Source organism: Erithacus rubecula, assembly GCF_903797595.1.
Source record: "Erithacus rubecula genome assembly, chromosome: 15".
Lineage (NCBI taxonomy): Eukaryota > Metazoa > Chordata > Aves > Passeriformes > Muscicapidae > Erithacus > Erithacus rubecula.
In genome coordinates, this window is record NC_136667.1 from 4,459,649 (window position 1) to 4,478,882 (window position 19,234).

At 43.3% G+C, this 19,234-nt stretch overlaps 1 protein-coding gene across 2 annotated transcripts in view; it reads right to left on the bottom strand.

The window, feature by feature from the left end:
* The window catches only part of LOC306808552 (sodium/hydrogen exchanger 2-like), a 516,475-nt gene extending 504,545 nt beyond the window's left edge, over positions 1-11,930 (bottom strand). For both annotated transcript variants that reach the window (XM_079319225.1, XM_079319226.1), the window contains exons 1-5: positions 11,543-11,930; positions 9,733-10,196; positions 8,140-8,390; positions 4,812-5,029; positions 938-1,134 (exon numbers count right to left, since the gene is read on the bottom strand). In XM_079319225.1, the coding sequence (XP_079175351.1) occupies positions 938-1,134; positions 4,812-5,029; positions 8,140-8,390; positions 9,733-10,196; positions 11,543-11,786 (1,374 nt within the window). In that variant the 5' untranslated portion in view covers positions 11,787-11,930. The remainder of the gene's footprint in view (positions 1-937; positions 1,135-4,811; positions 5,030-8,139; positions 8,391-9,732; positions 10,197-11,542) is intronic.
* Between the last annotated feature and the right edge of the window lie 7,304 nt (positions 11,931-19,234).

A 19,234-nucleotide genomic window follows, 5' to 3' on the forward strand; every position in this document is an offset into this window, starting at 1 on the left:
GGATTTCCCAAAGCTGGAGCTGCTGCCTTAGAACAACCTTTGTGTGAGGCTCAAGAGCTGCTCTGTGTGCCTGGGGACGGGGATTTTCAATTTCTCATCCACATTTGCATTTCAAAGCTTGTCAAGCTCCACCTAAGCACGTCCCCCATCCTGTCCTGGCTCTGCTGTCTCCTCTCAGGGTGATGCTGTGCCTGGTCCCTCTGCCCTGCAGGTACCACTCCAATCCCACTGGCACAACACTGATCCTCCAACACTCTTCCAGCTCAGGAGGAGGATTTAGGTGAAACAAAATCAACCCCAAAGCTCCACATTGTCCAAGTGCTCGACACCCACCTGAGGGGCTCGGTCAGGAAAAGCAGGAGGGTTTTGCTCTGAGGGTGATGCTCAGCCACGAGCCCCCATCTCCCAAAATCCCAGAAATTCCTCTGCTCCCCCCATCCAGGGCTCCTGGTCAGCAGCTCCACATGGACCTCGTGTCCTTGAGCAGGAGCTCACAGGGAGCTTTTCCACATGAGATCTTTCCCAGACCTCCACTTCCCACTCACTTAGAGACCCACTCTACTTTTTGGGATAAACAGCAGGTGGACACCATTGCTCACTTCAGCACCAGACAACCCCAATTTTTCCACAACACCCTCCTTCAACCGTGGCAGCGTTTGCCAGATGAAATAAAATCTGTATTTTAGAGACTTGCTGGAGGTCAGAGAAGAGCAGGGAGACACCCAAGACCCTGATCCCACAGAAAGATGCAGGAATGCTTTCACCACTAGATGTCACAGCAATGCTGAGAGCTGCTGCTCCTCCCGAGCACCACAATTCCCTAAAAATCAGTGCTGGAGCACCAGAACTTACAGCCCCAGCAAGAGGGAGAGGATCCTCCTCCATCAGATTCCTGGAGGGAACCTCATCCCCAATCTGTGCCCAGTCCTGGCTTTACCTGAATGAACACGGTGAAGAGGATGACCACAGTTGTTGCTGCAATGAAAAGCTTTTTCCTGTGGAAGTCAGGCAGCAGGAAAACCAAAGAGAAGCAAATGGCCCCTCTGAGCCCCCCATAGGCAATGATGAACTGGTCCTTACTGGTGATGGTGTTCACGTGGAATCTGTTCACAAAGAAAGTCAGCACAAGAACCCCTGAAAAGCAGGAAGGTAGATTGAGGCACATCAGTCAAACAGAACTAGAGAAAACTCACAATCTTACATTTTCCAGTAAAACATCAAAATTGGTAAACACCAATTACCAGGAGCTAGCAGGGCATGAGGGGGGATATTCCCAAAATGCCACTGGAGAATTTTTCTTTCTTTCTTTTCTTTTCTTTCTGTCTGATCCAACAGGTTGAAATTTGCTTTGTCCAGACAAAACTTAATCCCCAACATATTTCTAACTTGAAGGATTACAAATATTGACTGGCTACAGTCCTGAAATATTGACTGATTTATCCTAATTGGTGATAACAAGTGACTGAATTGCTGAGGTTACAAATGTTTTTGAGGTAAATCATCAGCAACAATTTAGCCACAAATTGCCCTCCTATTTGCTGAAGTTTCCAAGCAGTAGCTTGGCTAAGTAGCTATATTCCACCAGTGTTAATGTTATTTCTTTCCCTCAGATTTATACTGTACAAATTGAAGGCCATGTGGGGTGACACAGCAATTGCTGTGATTTACAGCCGTTTGCAAATGCACAAACAGATGCAGAAAGGTACAAAAAGTCAGGCCTTAAATCAGTAGGCTGTGATTTTAATACCAATGGATGTGATAAACGTCCTATTTCCCAAAGATTAACAACCAATTTGAGAACTGATGGCACCACCCACCACTGACTTTTGTTAGGAATTAACTGGAGCCACAGCACTGTTGCTTTTCTAGAGGGTGTTTGTAAAAGAAATAAAAACAGTGCATTTATTATGTACATATCAAACATCTTCCCACACACCTCCAGCTAAAAATAGCTGAACTTTGACTGTACATTGGAGGAGTTTGAAGAAAACAAAAAGCTGGGGATGTTTGGAAATAGGGAACTCAGGTAACTGAACCTTGTGACACCTTCCCCATCTCTGGAGCTGTGCAGAACTGGTGCCCAGACCAGCAGATGGGAAGCACTTGGGTGTCAAGGTTCTTTGCAACTTAAAAAATAAATAAAATAAACCCTCCCTCAGATCACATCCACCCCACTCTACAGCTCAGATAGTGCTGATGATTTAAAGGAACAAAATTTACTTGAGCTGATATCCTGGCCTTTGTCTTAATTTAATCCTTCCTCATAAATTATTATTAGCATCCCCTAAACTAATTCAAGGCCAGTTTGCTCCAAGAGATGACATACAATTAATCATTCTGAGCAGAATGTATTTTCTGCTGCAGATCCCTTGGGAAGGAGCAGGAGGAAATCTCCCCAGGGCTTGGATATCAGCAGAGCCCCAGTGCTGCCATGCAAGGGCTCTATTCTCCTTTTTAGAGGATCTTCCTCATACCAAGGAATCCCCCAGATTTCAGCAGAATCACCTCTCAAATATTTAAGGCACTGAGAGTGTTCTATGAAGGACAGGGGCACAATTTACACACCAGTCCCAGCACTACCCACCCAAAAATCCCCAATTCCTGCAAGGAAACAGAATCCTGGCATTGTTAAGATTGGAAAACCCTCCAAGATCATCAAGTCCAACCATTTCCCCAGCCCTGCCAAGGCCACCACTAACCCCCATCCCCAAGTTACACACAGACACATTTTTGAACACTTCCAGGGCTGTTGTCTCCACCATGCCCTGGGCAGCCCATTCCAACGTTTGGCAGTCCTTTCTATGAAGAAATTTTTCCTCCTATCCAATTAATTATTAATTAATCCAGAGGTGCTGGATGCCTCTGAGCAGGCCAATGTCTAATTTCCACCACCATCTCCAAGGCAGGAGTTTCCCAGTCTGGTTTGGTGCAGCCCCTTCCCAGTTGTCACCCAGGGCTGCAGGACAGCAACACCCTCTTCAATTTCCAGCCCTGGTTTGTGTGTTCTTATTGAATTCCAGGGAGATTTTGACTGGAAAAGAGTGGTGGCTGCAGCCTGAGCCCTTCCCTAATAATGTGCTGCATAATTTAAGCTCCTCTCAGAAAGGCTGTGCTTAGGGAGGAGTTTTGGGGTGCATTTGTTGCATTGTTATGTTCTTATATCTTGCAATAAAGACTTTTTGAACTAAAAAAAAAAAATTAAATTCACTGAGAACTGCGTTTATCTGAGCAAATAATTTAAGAAAAAACACTGAATTGTAGTAAAACACTTGAATGTATAAAAATCTGACTAATGAGCACATTTCCAAGTATGGTGCATGGTTATTAAAACAAACTTTGGCATGTCCTAACAGCTAATAAACCCCAGTCTGCTCTGCCTTGCTAATCATGGCCTAACCTATTTAAACAATTTCTTGAAGTGTCTGTCAAATTCGAGTTCACTGCTTGGCTCACTGGTTTGTAAACATAAATCCTGTTGAATGTTTTTAAGCTCTCAAATTATTTGCCAATTCTTTGCGTGCTGTTATTTTCACAAATATTGTTATTACATATAAATATACACATAGCTGAAGCACTCTGCACTCATTAGGTGCCAAACAGTGTAAGAGGAATGGAGGCCCAGCCTCTCCCAACACAGGATCAGCACAAGATGCAACTGAGGAGAATGGAAACACAGCACATCTGTTTTTTCTGATCATTTCCAAAGCATGAAAATGGGATCCCTCCCAGGGAATTCTGGAACTAGAACTTGGGTTTTCACTGTAGTTGTGGCTGAAGAAACTGCAGAGATCAGTTATCAGGAGAGTATTTTCCTACCTTGCTCCTCTTTATCAAGCTATGAAGTTGGTCACACACCCTGATAGATTTTCCAGGGATGCTGTAGACTCTCCATCCATGGAGATAACAAAAAACCATCTGGACAATCTAGATCACAGTTTAGGTCCCAAATCTCATCTACCCAGGACAGCTACTGCAATGTTCCTCCAGTTTCCCAGTGAAGGATGCTGCTGTACACGAGCTTGTTATGAATTAAATCCCTTAAACTGCCACAATTCAGAATATGGGATCTGAGGATCTTCATGGATCTCTCACCCCAAGGTATGCACCTACAGACTGATTCCCTCTGTTGGGAGAATACCAAGGGACCAAAAAACACTGAAATGGAAGAGGAGATCATGGCAATGAAGGAGGGTAAATAAAGATCATGGCAAAATAGAGACATTGATAAAATAGATCTCATGAGAGCTTCTATTCAGCACCAGTGAGTGCACAGAGCAGGGAACTGCAGCAAAATGCAAGATTGGGAATTGGGTAAGATGGAGAAGGAGCCATTGGCTGGGATGTCCCAGCCTGTGGGATTCTGGTGAATGCCAGGGAAAAAGGAGGCTTGGATTTTCTCAAGCTGCTCAAGGAAAAACATGAGAGAAAATTATAACAACAATTAAGCAGCTGCTGGATCCGTGAGAGACGTGACGCTTTTGTCAAAATGTGTTTATGAGGGGTGTCACCTTCCTTGCACCAATGGAATTGAGTCTGTTCTCAGTGCCACGATCTAGTCTATAAAAGTGTAATTTGATTCTTTATTTAAGGGCTTTTTGCTTCTCTTCAGCATGAAGGAAGTCTTGTTGCTACAGCCCAGCCCAACAGCAAGCCCAGCCCAGTCCCAGCACTCCCATCTGGAACAATCACTCTGCAGAGCAGCAGGAAAGGATGGCGGAGGGGCAGAGCTCCCTCTCATCTCATGGAATCTCATTCCTCACTCCCATAAACAATAACACACATGAAAAACCAAGATCTACAAATTCCCCTACCCAGTGCCCTCCAGATGAGGCAGAAAATGACCGTGAAGCAAATGTAGGGCCAGTTCCACTCGTGGTTCTCCCCGATGGTGGAAACCCCGAGGAAGATGAAGATGAGGGTGTCGCTCACGCTGCTCCACATCTTCATGAAGTATTTGACTGTGGTGTGGGACTTGAGGGAGATGTTGGCCTCCACATAGCGCTTCATGCCCATGGCACAGGAGATGATGCTGAGGAAGTGAGAGATAAACAGTGGGAAAGAAACGATTTGTATTTCTACTTCAAGAAAATCAGCACATCGGTTATGAAAAAAGGGCTTCATCAAGTCTTGGATGTTTGCAGATGTTTCACTGAGGGCTGATTCTCTTCCTACATCAGGCCAAGAGAATCAGAACCACTAGGACAACAAAATATTTTATAGGTTGCCCAAACTATCCAAATCTGGATTATAACAGATGAACAGTTTGCATTTTATCAGAGCACAAAGCAACACCTCCAACCAGCACCCAGCTCTTCCCATCTCACACACCACTTCCACTTCTTTAACTTTGCTGAACTCTGACCTTGCAATTGCCTGGCAATTTTTCATGGATAATTGGTTCTTCAAGTTGCAGGGCACATGGCATTAGCCTAATTCATCAGCTTTTCAAATCAATACATTTTCAGACCCGCAATCCTAGGAGGTCAAAACAATTGAGCACTCGAAGCGCTGAAACTCCATTTTTTATATTTTAATCTGGACCAAAACATTTTTGTTTTGGTGCAGGTTAAATATAAAAAGTATTGCAGCAGGAATAGAAAAAGAGCTTTAAGTTTCCAAGATTTGACTTCCTGTGAAATCTATATTTCTTTTACACTGAAAACCACTTCCATAGGGAACATCATGATGTTGGATCAGAGAAAATCCAAGAGAGAAGCAGATCCTTGGCTTGTCCCTGGCTCTGGGTGTGACCACGACAAGTAAGTGACCCCAAAAAACGTGTTAATTGAGGTGGTGGCTCACCCAAAACGATCAACTAAGAGCTGCTCAGAGAACTGCCAGACATTTACTGCTTTGCACTGAAAATACTCTTTTTAACCCTAGAATTTCACTAACATTTTGTATTATTTTGAAGAGACAAACATTTGGGTCTGTTTGAATTTAAAACTGGGCTTTAGGGAGGGGATTTGTGGCAAAGCAGAGGATAGGAAAGGTCAGAATCAGGAAATGCTGAGGAATGGGATCATGTGTTATCCAGCAGCAGGAGACCAAGATTCAAGTCCCTTTTTCACCAAATATTTGAGTTCACATCTTTCATCTCCTAAGAAAATGTACCAGTACATAAAAATATTCTAATACAGGTCTGGTTTGATTTATCCTTTTTAAATCTGACCTGCTTTGCCAGAAAGAGCAACAGGGACTGAACCACAGACTGAAAAAAAACCCCAATAAATTCTTCAGTTTCTGTGTCTGCCTCAATAAATAGTGGGGAATATAGTTACAGTAAAAAAAAAAAAAAAAAACACCAAGAAATCCAAGTATTTATGGGCAAGTAACTTCCAGAGCTGTGGTTTGGGAATGCTAACTGGAGAACAGACATGGGATCACAGCAGGGTCACAGAAGGGGAATTAACTTGTCCAGGCTAAAGATGGACATTGCCACCAAGGCAAGGGGCAGGGAAAAAGAAAGAGAATTAGAAAGGAAAAAAAAATCAAACTAAAACCCATTTACAGAACAGTTTCACTAAGAGCTGAGCATAGACTGAGCTGTATTCAGATTTTTTTTTTTTTTTTTTTGACTACGTAGAATTGATTTTTTTGGCAATCAAATTATTTTTCAAAGCAACAAACTGCCAAAAGCTGCTTCTTATAATACAGTATTCCCTGGCCACAACAGAATGAATTGTTTGAACTCCAGATCTATAAGAGAGGCATTTATAATTTGGCAATTAGAAGGGCATAGTGCAGGAATCAGCTGCCTTTGCCATTGTTTTGCTTTAGAAAAAAATGCATTATTCAAAAGAACAGCAAATGGGTTCCATAATGGGTACAGCAGATTGTGATTGATAGAAGGAGACACCATTAGGATTGAATGTTTTCTGCTCCACGATGATTATGCAGCATATTTATTTCACTGTTCTGTCTTGCACTCCTATAAATAGGCTTTTCCTACCTATTCCCAGAGCTGGAATTGTTTTCAGTAACACTCAAATATTGCTCCTATTAACCAGCTGAGGAAACAAAATCTGCAAGACACAGAAATGGTTTATATCCAAAGCAACATCATTAGTTTTAAAATAGATCTCCCAGATACTTCTGTGCTGAGCTGGGAGCCCACTTCAGTTTTTTTTATTTGCTTTTTATCTTCATTCTCATCACTGCACAGTTGTTTACACTGCAGCCACTGATGCAGGGTAGGTGCATGTTGGTGTCTTTGGGGGAATATTAAATGGTTGTGGTCCTCAGCACAGCCCAGTTTGGGTAGAGAACCACACTCCACCACACAGAATCCAGGAGGGCTGGATCCCTCTGGTTTTCCCCTCTCTCTGCTTTCCAAGGTGAGATTTTGGTGAACATTGGGGTCTTTCTGTGTATTTTTTTCCCAGCATCTGCTCTGACAGGGAGATGTCCAAGAAGTTAAGCACAAAGCTTAATTAGTCTCTTAAATCTGAAGGATCTGGCCCCCAAAATATTCATTTTATAGAAAGACATACCTAGTTTAAAGAAAACTAAATGAACTGAATGATCTCTGACAGCTTTGGCTGAAACTGGCCAGCAGATTCCCAATGTTACTGGAGACAGAGCTGAGGCCAGGCATGAGCTGTGTCTGAGCTCCTGGAGCCAAGTCAGAATCTCCAAAGCAGAAGTTTCCATTAGAATCCTCTGCTCCCAAAAAGCAGGAATATTTCAGGCTGCAGTTCCTGCCCCATCACTCCTGCTCTGTCACACCAAGGGCTGCCAGGCAGGACGTGCAGATGGGGAAGGGATGTGAGAACAGACGTGCTGCAAACCGAGACCAAACCTTTCCAAGGAGTTCACTAAATCCTCCTTGTAACTCTTCCCGTGTTGGTTTTGACTGGGATGTGTGGAAAATAATAAAATAAGCTAAGAAACTTCTTCTGGCTCTGCCAAGCCTACCAAACATCTCACTGTTGGAACATCCAGCCTTTCCAAACAAAAACCACAGAGCTCAAACAAACATTCCTGAGTAACCTACACAAATCCTACACCAGGACACTCGGAGAGAGCCCTGCTCTTGTCACACACAGATTTCCAAATTTTTTAAACGCTTTTGGGTGTTTTTCAGTGAACACAGACAGGAAGTTTTCCTGTGGGGAGGAGCTGCCTGGCCTCACTTACGCCACGATCCCAGAGAGGTGGAACATCTCAGCAGTGAGGTAGGACAGGTAGCTGTAGAGGAACACGAAGAGCGGCTCGATGACGCGGATGTCCTTGGTGAAGCGCGTGGTGAAGGCGGCGGTGAAGCCAAAACTCAGCCCCACCAAAACTCCTCCCAGCCCAACCACGAAGAATTTCCCGACTCCAGCAAAAACATCCATGCTTTTGATGGTTGGCATCTCACAGAAAGAGCGGAAGAGCTTGTAGAGCACCTTGGGGGGGAAGGGAAAACAGCTGTTAATGTTCACCAGATGTGGCCATGACACCAAATACCCTGCTGGGATTTCTGCCACTGCCCAGGAGGTCTGGATCCCACCAGGGCACTGCTGTGACCCTCACAGACATTTCTGTCCCCAAACATGGAGTCAAAGAGAAACCTGAAGACTTCCAAGTTTACCTGAATGCTGCCCAGGACCTCAGGCCAGAGAGCTGGACCAGGAGTCCTCTGCTAGAAGGGGTTGTTGATGCCTTTTCCCTCAACAAATCACAGAATCACCGAGGTTGGAAAAGCCCTCCAAAATCAGCAAGTCCAACCATTTACTCAGCACTGCCGTGTTCAGCACTAAACTATGTCCACAACCACACAGTTTTTAAACATTTGCAGGTGTGGTGACTCCACCACTCCCCTGGGCAGCCTGTGCCAATGCATGATTGCCTTTTCCATGAAGAAATTTTCCCTGACAGCCAATCCAAACCTTCCCTGGTGACACTTGAGACCATTTCCTCTTATCCCATCACTCATTCCCTGGGAGAAAAGACCAACCCCCATCTGGCTACAACCTCATTTCGAGGAGCTATAGAGGGTAAAGTCTTCCCTGAGCCTCCTTTTCTGCAGGCTGAGATCTCCCATCCCATCACCAGCACCATCCTCTGCAGTTCTGTTGGAGTCTCTCAGGGGTCTCTCTGAATTCTTCGGAGAGTCAGAGTGCAGGGATTGAATTAAAGCCTGCGGATGGATTGAAGTATAAGCCACTCACACATAAGTTTTAGGGTAGGTAAGTGAGTTAGGAACTAAGTTTTAGTATGAGCTCCAGTGCTTTTAGTAAGTGAAAGCTTTCCAATGCCAGAGTAGCAGTGCAAGTTCTAGTGAAGGTTGAAAAACACACTGATGTTTTCAGTAGAGGCTCCAGGACCATGGTTGTAGACATGAGCTATAGTAAGAATATTGCTTACTTTTTTCAATAGAACTAGATAGGTTGTATGCATGGTCTATACGTAACCTGGCGTGTTAGGAAACTGGAATTCTAACAGGTTAAGGAGTGGTGGCCTGAGCTTGTTGGGAAAATCCTATAGAAAAATATGTATTGGAGAGAGTTGATACCTCTTCTTGCCTTTTGTTTTTGCTACTGCTTTTGTCATTGCTTTTCTGCTTGACTTTTGAGGCTGATGTGCTTTGTAATAAATAACATTTTTAGCAACTACTAAGCAACTAAGCAATAACTATTTAAGCAACTATCTGCTCGCTTATTTAAGATAACCCAACTAAGCTGGAGCCAAAAGCTCTGGAGGTTTGTAACCTCACAGGTTCAACACCCAGCTCAGGCTGGTCCTTACCACAGTCACAGCATCGTTGAGGAGAGATTCCCCAAAAACCAGGATGTGCAGCTTCTCATTGACGTGGATCTCCTCAAACACAGCCAGCACAGCCACGGGGTCCACGGCGGCGATGAGGCTGCCAAAAAGGAGATTGTGCAGCAGGGACACGTCCTGCAGGTGGAAAGCTTTCACCTGGCAGATGCCATAGAGGGAAAAGCCAATCCCAAAAACATTCCAGATGGTGCCCACCACGGCGTAGAGCAGGATGGTGCCGATGTTCTCGAAAAAGGGGCGGCTGGGCATGAAGTAGCCGGCGTCCAGCACGATGGGGGGCAGCAGGTAGAGGAAGAAGATGTCACTGTCCATCACTGGTGGTGACCGGTCGTTCAGTCCATAGATGATCCCCCCCATGATGAGCCCCACAAAAATCAACAAACAGCTTTCGGGAACCACGGAAGGCAGCTTGTTGTAGAGATGGAAGCCTGGAGGGCAAGGAGAGAAAAAATTGGTGTTACCAACCTGAACTCTCAAAGTCCCCGCACTCCCACGGGCAGCAGGTTACACCTTGGAGCAGCATAAATAAATTCACACCTTTCACAAGAGTGAAGCTGCTCAGAAATTGGGCAGAAAATCCAAAGATTATTGAAAATACCAAACTTGCTCAAATTACTGCCTGTTCAGGCCTCATTTCATCATAGTATAGGGTTAGAGAGATATATGGAGGTAACAAACAAAAAGTTATTATCTGCACAAATAAAACAGTATTTGGAATTATTAATTATGAAATCTAGTCAGCAGCCCATCCTCAGCACCAACAAAAATAGCAACTTCTAATTTTAAACACAATACAGACTCTATACATTAAAAAAAGATTACAAAAAGCTTTCCCATTAATTATAAACAGGTCCACTTTTAATAGTATTTAACCATTAGTATTTAAAGCTAAAAAATGTCCAGTCAAGCCTGTCTTGTGCAATGCCCAACATTAGAACAAGCACCACAAAAACAAGGTGAGATATTAAAAGAAAAAGTAATTGAAACAAACATGATTAGAATAAGAATAATAATTTTTATAAATCTCTGATCATTGTTATGTCTTCATGCAGATGACTAGAATTAGGGTCTCATTATTCAACATAAAATTAGCCAGACAAAAAGACCCTTTCCATCTGAAAAGTTCTGATCAAACTCAGTCTTAGAGACTTCTCCATTCTGATGGAGAAGCAAAATGGAAGAAAAAAATGCTGTAAAATAAATTTTATACTAGTAATTTAACAGAATTTGAGACAAATCCTGGAGAAAAATAATTTTTCATAATTTTCACTTTCCCATGCCCAGTTTTCCAGAGGAAAATATAAAAAGATCAGATAGTTTACATAATTTAAACCTTTCTGAGATGACCTTGCACAGACAATCAATGCACAAAGATTTTATTTTAGGCTGTGTAACACCCTGGACATGGATGGAATTATTCTTTGGCCAGACATATTCTTTTACAAGAATAAGGAATCTTCATATTAAGTTGAAGATGTCAGTGGATCACCTGAGTGAAATCAAGGCGAACACACACCTTGGTACATCCTACAGTTAAATCAAATTCCTCCTCCTGAAAATGTGCTCCTTTTTCTCCTAATAGCAACAGCACTCCTAGATATTAATTTCTAGATGGAAAACCACCATTCCCAACCTGAAATGCAACTTTTTTCCCACCTGTGCAGCATCTCTGGAACACCATGCAAGAATTCCAAGGGTTTGGCAAAGGCCACCCCTGCCCAGATCACCCTCACAGAGATTCCCTGTCCCTCCTCACCCTCTCAGAAGGTCTCACCTATTTTGGCCAGGGATGCCAGCATGATCCAGAGTGTGATTTCAAAGGGGACCTGCACGTGCTGGTAATCCAGGGAGAAGAAGGACTCTGAGGAGTCGTTGCCCTCGGCAGCCCAGCTGATGTTCTCCAGGATTGCATCCTCCAGCCCTGGCTCCTGCAGGGCTCCCACCCAGGGGGTTTGGAGGATGCAGGAGAGGCAGGAGCCAGCCAGCAGAGCTGCAGCTCTGTGTCCTTGGCTCTCCATGTCCCTGGAAGCTGCTGGCTGCTCCTGCAGGGGAGGGTGAGCGGCTGGAAGTGCTGCTGGACACACCAGTGCTGGTGGGGGAGGATGCAAAGGGAGGAGCAAATGCTCCAGCTCGGGCTGGATCCCCTCCCTGCTCCATCAGTTTCCAGCTGGGAGATCCTACAGTGGTGCTTTTGGTGCCATGTGCCCAAACAGGAGCTCCTCCAGTGGATGCTTCCTTGAGGATGCTTCCTCATGTGCCCTCACAATGGTACAACTCACATTTCAGTCCCAGCTCTTGATGTGATGGCTCCAGTCCCTCATAAACCTCTCTAGGAGGGGAAAAACCAACCCTCACTGCTGTTAGAACAGCCAGACTTGACAGAACAAGTCCCATAAAAAACCCCATCCCAAAACAGCTCCACACACAGGGGCATCCCTGGATTTCTGCAGAGAACACAACACAAACATTACTGGAAATTGGTTTTCCTTTGGTAAAACAAGAAATTCACTCAGTTTGCTGGGTTAAACACAGAGCTGCAGGCACAGAGGGCACCTGTGTGGGACAAATAAGGCTCTACAATAACTTAAAGCTTCCTATAAAAAAAGATTAAAAGTTCTTTTAATCTCTCTTGAAAACAGCATCAAAAACTGAGCTGCTCAGAATAGCTGAAAAAATACAGATAGTTGCAACAGTGTCTAACAGATTTTAATAAAACAGTGGGGTTAAAAAAATGTATTGGGTCAAATTCCTCCGTTGTGAAGCTTTATTTAGGTTGCTGATGTTTCAAGAGGCACAAATTTAGCCCAAAGAACACTGGTAATTAAATGCAGGGCCTGGGGCTGGATCGATGGCCCAGTTGTTCCCTTCAGCCACTGAGGTGACACCAAAATCCAGTGTCAGTGCCAGGCTGGTGACCCAGTTCTGAGCTGTGGGGGCCCAGACACAGATCCTGGGCCCCAGCACCACGTGAGCTCCCTGTTCCCCATCCCATTTGTAAAGCCAGAAAAGGATAAATAAATTTTGGGATATGTGGAATTCATTTTGGAATACATGAAATACATTTTGGAATACGTGATATCCTCAAGGAGTGACTTCTTTCTGCTTTACCATTCTGTTTTTCATAGACTCAGACAATGTTTGGGTTGGAAGGGACCTTAAAGCTCATCTCCTTCCAAACTCCCATCCATGGGACAGCTCCCACTAATCCCAGGTTGCTCCAAGCTCCATCCCTTGGAAACTTCCAGGGCAGCCACAGCTTCTCTGGAAAAGCTGTGCCAGGGCCACACCATCCTCACAGGGAGGAGTTTCTTCCTAATATCTAACAAAAAAAAAACAAAAACACTCATTACTCTGAAGAAGGGAGAACAGTGCTCTTAACAGCAATTGAGAAGTAATTAAGAAATTATTTAGCCAGAGGAAGTGCAATAGAAGCAGCTCTGAGCTTGGGCTCACATCATATTTTCCTTTCTGTTGAAATATTGGGTGTTAAACTTAAGAGTTTGAGGATTTGTTTCATTTGGCAGCAAGGAAAAGGAGTTCTGCCAAGCTCACATTCCCCTCCATCCCCAAATGATCCATTTTGTCTTTTGCTATTCTCACCAAAAAAAAAAAAAAAAAAAAAAAAAAAAAAAATGCTCACCTACACTTCCCTCAAGCCAAAACCAAAATGTTGGCATCTTGGAAGGGGGAAGAAACCTTGCAGTGGGAAGTTTCAGCAGCTTTCTGGAAACTGGTTTTGTGGGTAGAATCTATATTTATTTAATAATGACACAAAAAAAAAAAAAAAAAAAAAAAAAAACACAAACAACAGAGCAACAGGGAGGACAATTTTAAAATATGCTCTGTTTTTCAAAGAAAGCTACCTTATAAAATCATTAAGGTTGGAAAATACCTCTAAGACCACCAAGTTTGTTATCTATTAGCTATGAATAAGCCAAAAGCCAAAGACAAAATGGTTTTCCAAAGTTCTATGATAACAGAATTCGTGCTGTTCCTCTGGTAATGGTTATTGATATTATTGATTCACTTTTTCATGTGAGCACCATTTGATCTGATCTTTATGGACAGGCTTTCATTTTTTTCCCTAATGCAATGCTCTTTCCTACATTTTTCAGTCTCCAGGCTGGATTCTGATGCCACAGTTGTGCTGATGAGCACTTTGCTCCTGGTGGAATGAGGAAGACTGGGAGAAGAACAGAGTTATTGTGAGATGTGGTATCAGTGACCAAAATTCAGGCTCCTGCAATAAAAACCATGACATTTCTGCACATTTTTTCTCAGGAAACACCCACCTCCTGACCATGGCAGCCCCATTAGTGCCATGGTAGATGATCCCTGAGGGAGCTCTTGGCTTTCCCCAGGGAAACCCTTCAGTGCTCTGTGCTGACCTCTGGGACAGATATTTGTATTTGGGAGCACACAGGAGATGTTTTAGTGTTACCACCTTTTTTTTTTAAATTTGTTTCTGGCTCTTTTAAGAAGTAATTTTTTTTTTTTAGTTTTTTTTAGCTTACCCTAAAAACCTCCAAGCCACTCATCCCACTTCCCTTTCTGAGAACCCAAGCTATTGTGGATTTTAAGGGAAGGGGAAACCCTGGAAAACCCCAAGGCACCACGTGGGTTCTGTCAGCACATCACGGACCAAGGGGACACCAAAAAATAACTTGGTGCTGCAGGGAGCTGGGGAGCCTCATGTGCACCCAAAACCCAGGCAGGCTGGGGTTTAATAAAACATCAGTCATTCAAAAAAATCCGGGTTTAAGGAGAATTTGAACAAAATTGCACTGAGCAGTTGGAATGTTGATAAAAGAAAATATCTCAGCAGAGGTGTGAGCACATTCTGCCTCCTTACTAGTGAGATCTGGGGCATTTAATTCATGGATTTCACCTCAGTGTGGAGATCAGTTCCCATTTATTGGCTGTCCCCAGGACACCACACCCTGGTCCCACACATTGCCAGGAGAAATCCACTTTCCCTTTTCACTGTCAGGAAAAATCCACTTTTTCCCCAAAACTTTGAAGTTTTTTACCTGCTGGACACAGCCTTTAGCTTCTCTTCACAATAGCAGGAGGCTATTTCCAAGGATGTTATATAAAAATATTCAATATATTGTTATATAAAAATACTCAATAAAAGTGTCCCCAAGCCATGTGCCTGTTATCAGTGATGTGTTTGATGGCTGAGCTGGAGCAATGTTTTTGCTTTCTATTCCAGGAAAGTTATTTTATAATCCAACTACTAGGAAAGAGGAAGAAAATTTGGTAGTTTAAAACTTCAAGGCAAGATTTTCAGGAAATTCGCCTCCAGTTCTGTTCCCTATTCCACTATGTTCATAAACCTCACTCATTTGAAACTGAGAACCAACACAGCTTAAAATAATAATAAAAAAAGAAGTGACAGCAGGTCTGGGTGTTCTCTCACTTATCTTTGTTAGCTTTTGTTACCTCTCAAATTAGTAACTTATTATTGAAATATCAACTTTGTACAGTTGAGCAATAAAGGGAATAAATGGTCTGTGGGCCTTAGAAATTGGGCAATGGAAAGCAGAAGTGTGTCATCACTACAGATGGGGAATGAGAACAAAAAACAGCAACACAGCAGATTAAGAAATTGTATTCCTGCACAAAATTAGAAACTTTTTGTGAGGGGGATCCTTGATCCCTAAATAGCAAATCAGAGCCCAGGAAAGCACAACCTCTGTGTCCCAGCACAGGAGTGAGAGCAGGAAATCCCTTCCTGAACCAGCATGGGGAGAAAAAGAGAAAAGATAAAAATATAGGATGACAGATTGGTTTGGCTTGGAAGGGACCTCAAAAATCATCCAGTGCCATCCCTGCCATGGGCAGGGACACCTTCCACTGTCCCAGGCTGCTCCAAACCCCATCCAACCTGGCCTTGGACACTTCCAGAGATCCAGGGGCAGCCACAGCTGCTCTGGGCACCCTGTGCCAGGGTTTTACCACCCTCACAGCCAGGAATCCTTCCCAATATCCCAGCTAACCCTGTCCTCTGGCATGGGAAGCCATTCCCCCTTGTCCTTGTCCCTCTCCATCTCTCTTGGAGTCCCTGCAGGATCTGGAAGGGGCTCTGAGCTCTCTCCAGAGGCCCCAGTCTCTCCCAGCCTGGCTCTGTAATAGAATTGACATTCCAGAGAGTTCCACAGAGCTCACACTTCAGCTTTACCCAACCAGAGCTACATTTAGGAAAGATGCTGTTCCCACTTACCCTTAAGGAGGAGCAGCAGTGGTGGGTCACACAAAACCCCTGCAAGTCTCAGCTCTTCTCCTGGGGCTGGTTTTAGTCCCAGCTCCTCAGGGTCCTGCAGTTTCCCCTCTCCAGGAGCAGCTCCTCAGCTCCTGGCTCACCTTTCTTTCACAAAAACCACCAAACAAAGCTCCAAGAAAAGTGGTGAGAAGCCACATTGTCCCCAAGGCATTGCAGTTTAAAATGCTGAAAAAATAGCAACAAATTTTCCCCACGAAAGGAGCACCCAGAGGAAAACAAAGCCTTGATGGACACAGACCACACAGGATTCCCAACACTTTTTGTACAACTTTCAATAATTCAGCTCCATGCACAAACCTCCCCCAGTACATCAAATATTCCTTCAGATTTTTTGCTTTCCCAAAGGCACAGCCCACAAGTGAAGGGGAATTTCCACAACCCCTACATGGAATAGATGGAGATGGAAAGTTTTCAATCTCCTGGGATTCACAACTCCATACTAAACCCTTCTTTTTCCCTCCAGAAATCCAGGATGGTGGATGTAGGATGGGAAGGTTCGTTAGCACCTGAACACTCATTTACCACTTACTCACTGACCCTCACAAGTGATTTATATTCCCAACAGATTTATGGGATTATCACAAGTAAATTAGCTCAAAGGAAAAGCAGGTGAGGATTAAGTGGTGAGGATATTCTGCTAAAGAAAAGAAACTTAGATTAATTACATTCAAATATCTGAATTCTTGAAATCTGTACGTAAAATGGGAGCAAAACAGAGAGAAAAAAAAAAAGCTTTGCCATGCAAAAGCAAGAAAGAGGAAGAGCAAGAAAGAACACTCTGCTAAAAAGTAGATTTCAGCCTATTAAAGCAGATTAATATTTTATATTTTGGGTGAAAAAATAAGCCACTCGGATTTAGTTTCATTTGTTTAACAAGCAAATGGCTTTTTCCTGATTAAAAGAGAGATGAATGAAAACTACAGGTATTTAATGTTTGAGTTTTTTCTGATTGTTAGTCAGAATTTTTAGTCCCAAAGGGAAGGGTTTGGCCTTACAGGTTTTAAGTCCTTCTTGATTTTAACTGGAATAGAGCATTAATTGATGGAAGTTGTTGTTCTGCACACCTGGGCATCCTTTTTATGGGAAAAGAGAAAGATGGACTTTAAGACTTCATTGCAAAATGGTTGTAAAGCTCTGGAAATCCTGACCTGGAAGGTACTAAAGGAAACCACCACTAGGTATCACCATTTGACTATGCAATAAATCTCAGAAAAACTGTTAATGTGTAAAAATCCTAATTATCCTCCAGGCAGATGAAGTCATTGTCCAGAGGGGTTTAATTCCCACAACTGGGGCAGGCTGGGAAACATCCTGACTACAGGATTAATTGGGAAAATTTAACAGAGTCCAGTTTTCTACAGGGTCTGGGTCTCAGGACCTGGTGAATATTCCTCTGTGGGAACACAGAATGAGAGCTGGATAGGAAGGTAAAAATTCCCTGCCAGCATTTCTCCTCCAACACCAGATTTTTCTGGCATGTGGATAAAAATCAACTCCAGGCAGGATCTGGCTGTGGTCTGCCCTGTAAAATATGGCACTGCTTTCCTTTGTAATGAAATCCAGCTGCTGCCCTTCAGCAGGCTGGAAAAGCACCTTTCCAGGGATTTTCCCCATGGAATTTGAGTTCACTGAGGCATTTTTCCTTCTAGAGAAAATGGGCACAGCTCCAGTGCAGCTGATGGAGTTTTACTCAAACTCATAATGGGACTTAGCATCTTCCAAGTATAAATAAATCCAAAGCAGGTCATGGTATGCAACATGTCAATTAAAATACAATTGAATTAAAATAGTATTTAAGTTAGTAATGAATGTATTTGTCTCATCTTTTTAGAAATTAACAGTTTTTGCCCCTAAAATTCTGCAACAACATGTTTCTTCCTACAGAGAGAAATTAATTTTGAGAAGTTACTTAAATTGTGGATTAAACCAGTACAACAAATGCTGGGGGAAAAGCACATGGACAGTATTTTTCCATGGGCAAAACTACATAAAACCAATAACAAAATACAATGTTATTTTACATTAACAATGTGCATTTACCTGCACCTCCATTTGTGCTGTGAAAACACATGTCATTGGGGTGGCCTAAATCACCTATTTTCCTCAAAACACTGCTGTTATGTGGTTTTATTTTCATTCCAGCTAAAATTGTCCACATGTTTAATAAAAATAATTTAAAAACAAGCTCTGAAACCAGTCCTGAGAAGGGATGGGATGAACACAGCTTCCTCAAGTTTTGCTGAACTCTGATTATTTATGGCTCATTATTTATGGCTCATTATTTATGTTTTCTCCTCTGCCACTCCATTTGTGTCCCGGGGATGGAGCAGCAGGTCCAGCAGGGATTGCCCCATTGCTGATCCATTGATTTGGATCCCTGGGGCTGAGGTGAGCAGCAGAGCAGAGAGGGGCTCCTCCAACACATTCCTCCCAGAAAACCAGCAGAGTCTGGAGCTCAGGTTTAACCTCTGACTTCCTCATTTCCTGAGGAAGAACCTCGTGCAATTAACTTCTTTCCAGACTTTGGCTTGGACTATAAATAGATCCCAGGGGGAAGCAAGGGCTGGGGCAGGGCAGCACAAATGGCACAGAGCATTCTTGCTATGGATAATTGCAAAAACCCTTTGGCTGCTGCTGCCCTCTGGAATATTCCCCCTCTCACCCTCGGTTAAACTGTTCTCTGTACCTCCACCAAGGAAATCTGGAGAGCTCTGCCCACCCTGGGCTCCTCTGGAATTTAATGAACTCATTTGGCCTCTTCCAAAGGACTCCTGATTTGATTTTGAATGCTGAGAAGGAGATTAATAAGACACACATGGAATTAGGGCAATGCATAGGGAAGCAAATCATCCTTTTCCTCTCGTGCTCCTGGAAAGCAAAAATGAGATTCAGTCCTGTTTATATTCCTTGCACCAAGGTCAGTGGGAATTTTGGATCAGGCAATGACCAGTGAGGTCTTGGATGTGTATGAGTCTGATTTATTAATTGACTTTCTTATCAGGAATTATCTTTCCCTGTTATTTTAATGAGAAAAGTCCATTGCCCACTCAGATCACTTTTCCCTCAGGAGCAGCTTCTTCTCAATCCTGCTGATATTTTCTTTGAGTTCAGAGATGTTTTTATGAAATATCCAAGAAAAAAAGATGCAAACAAACAAAAAACCAACCAAGCAGAAAACTT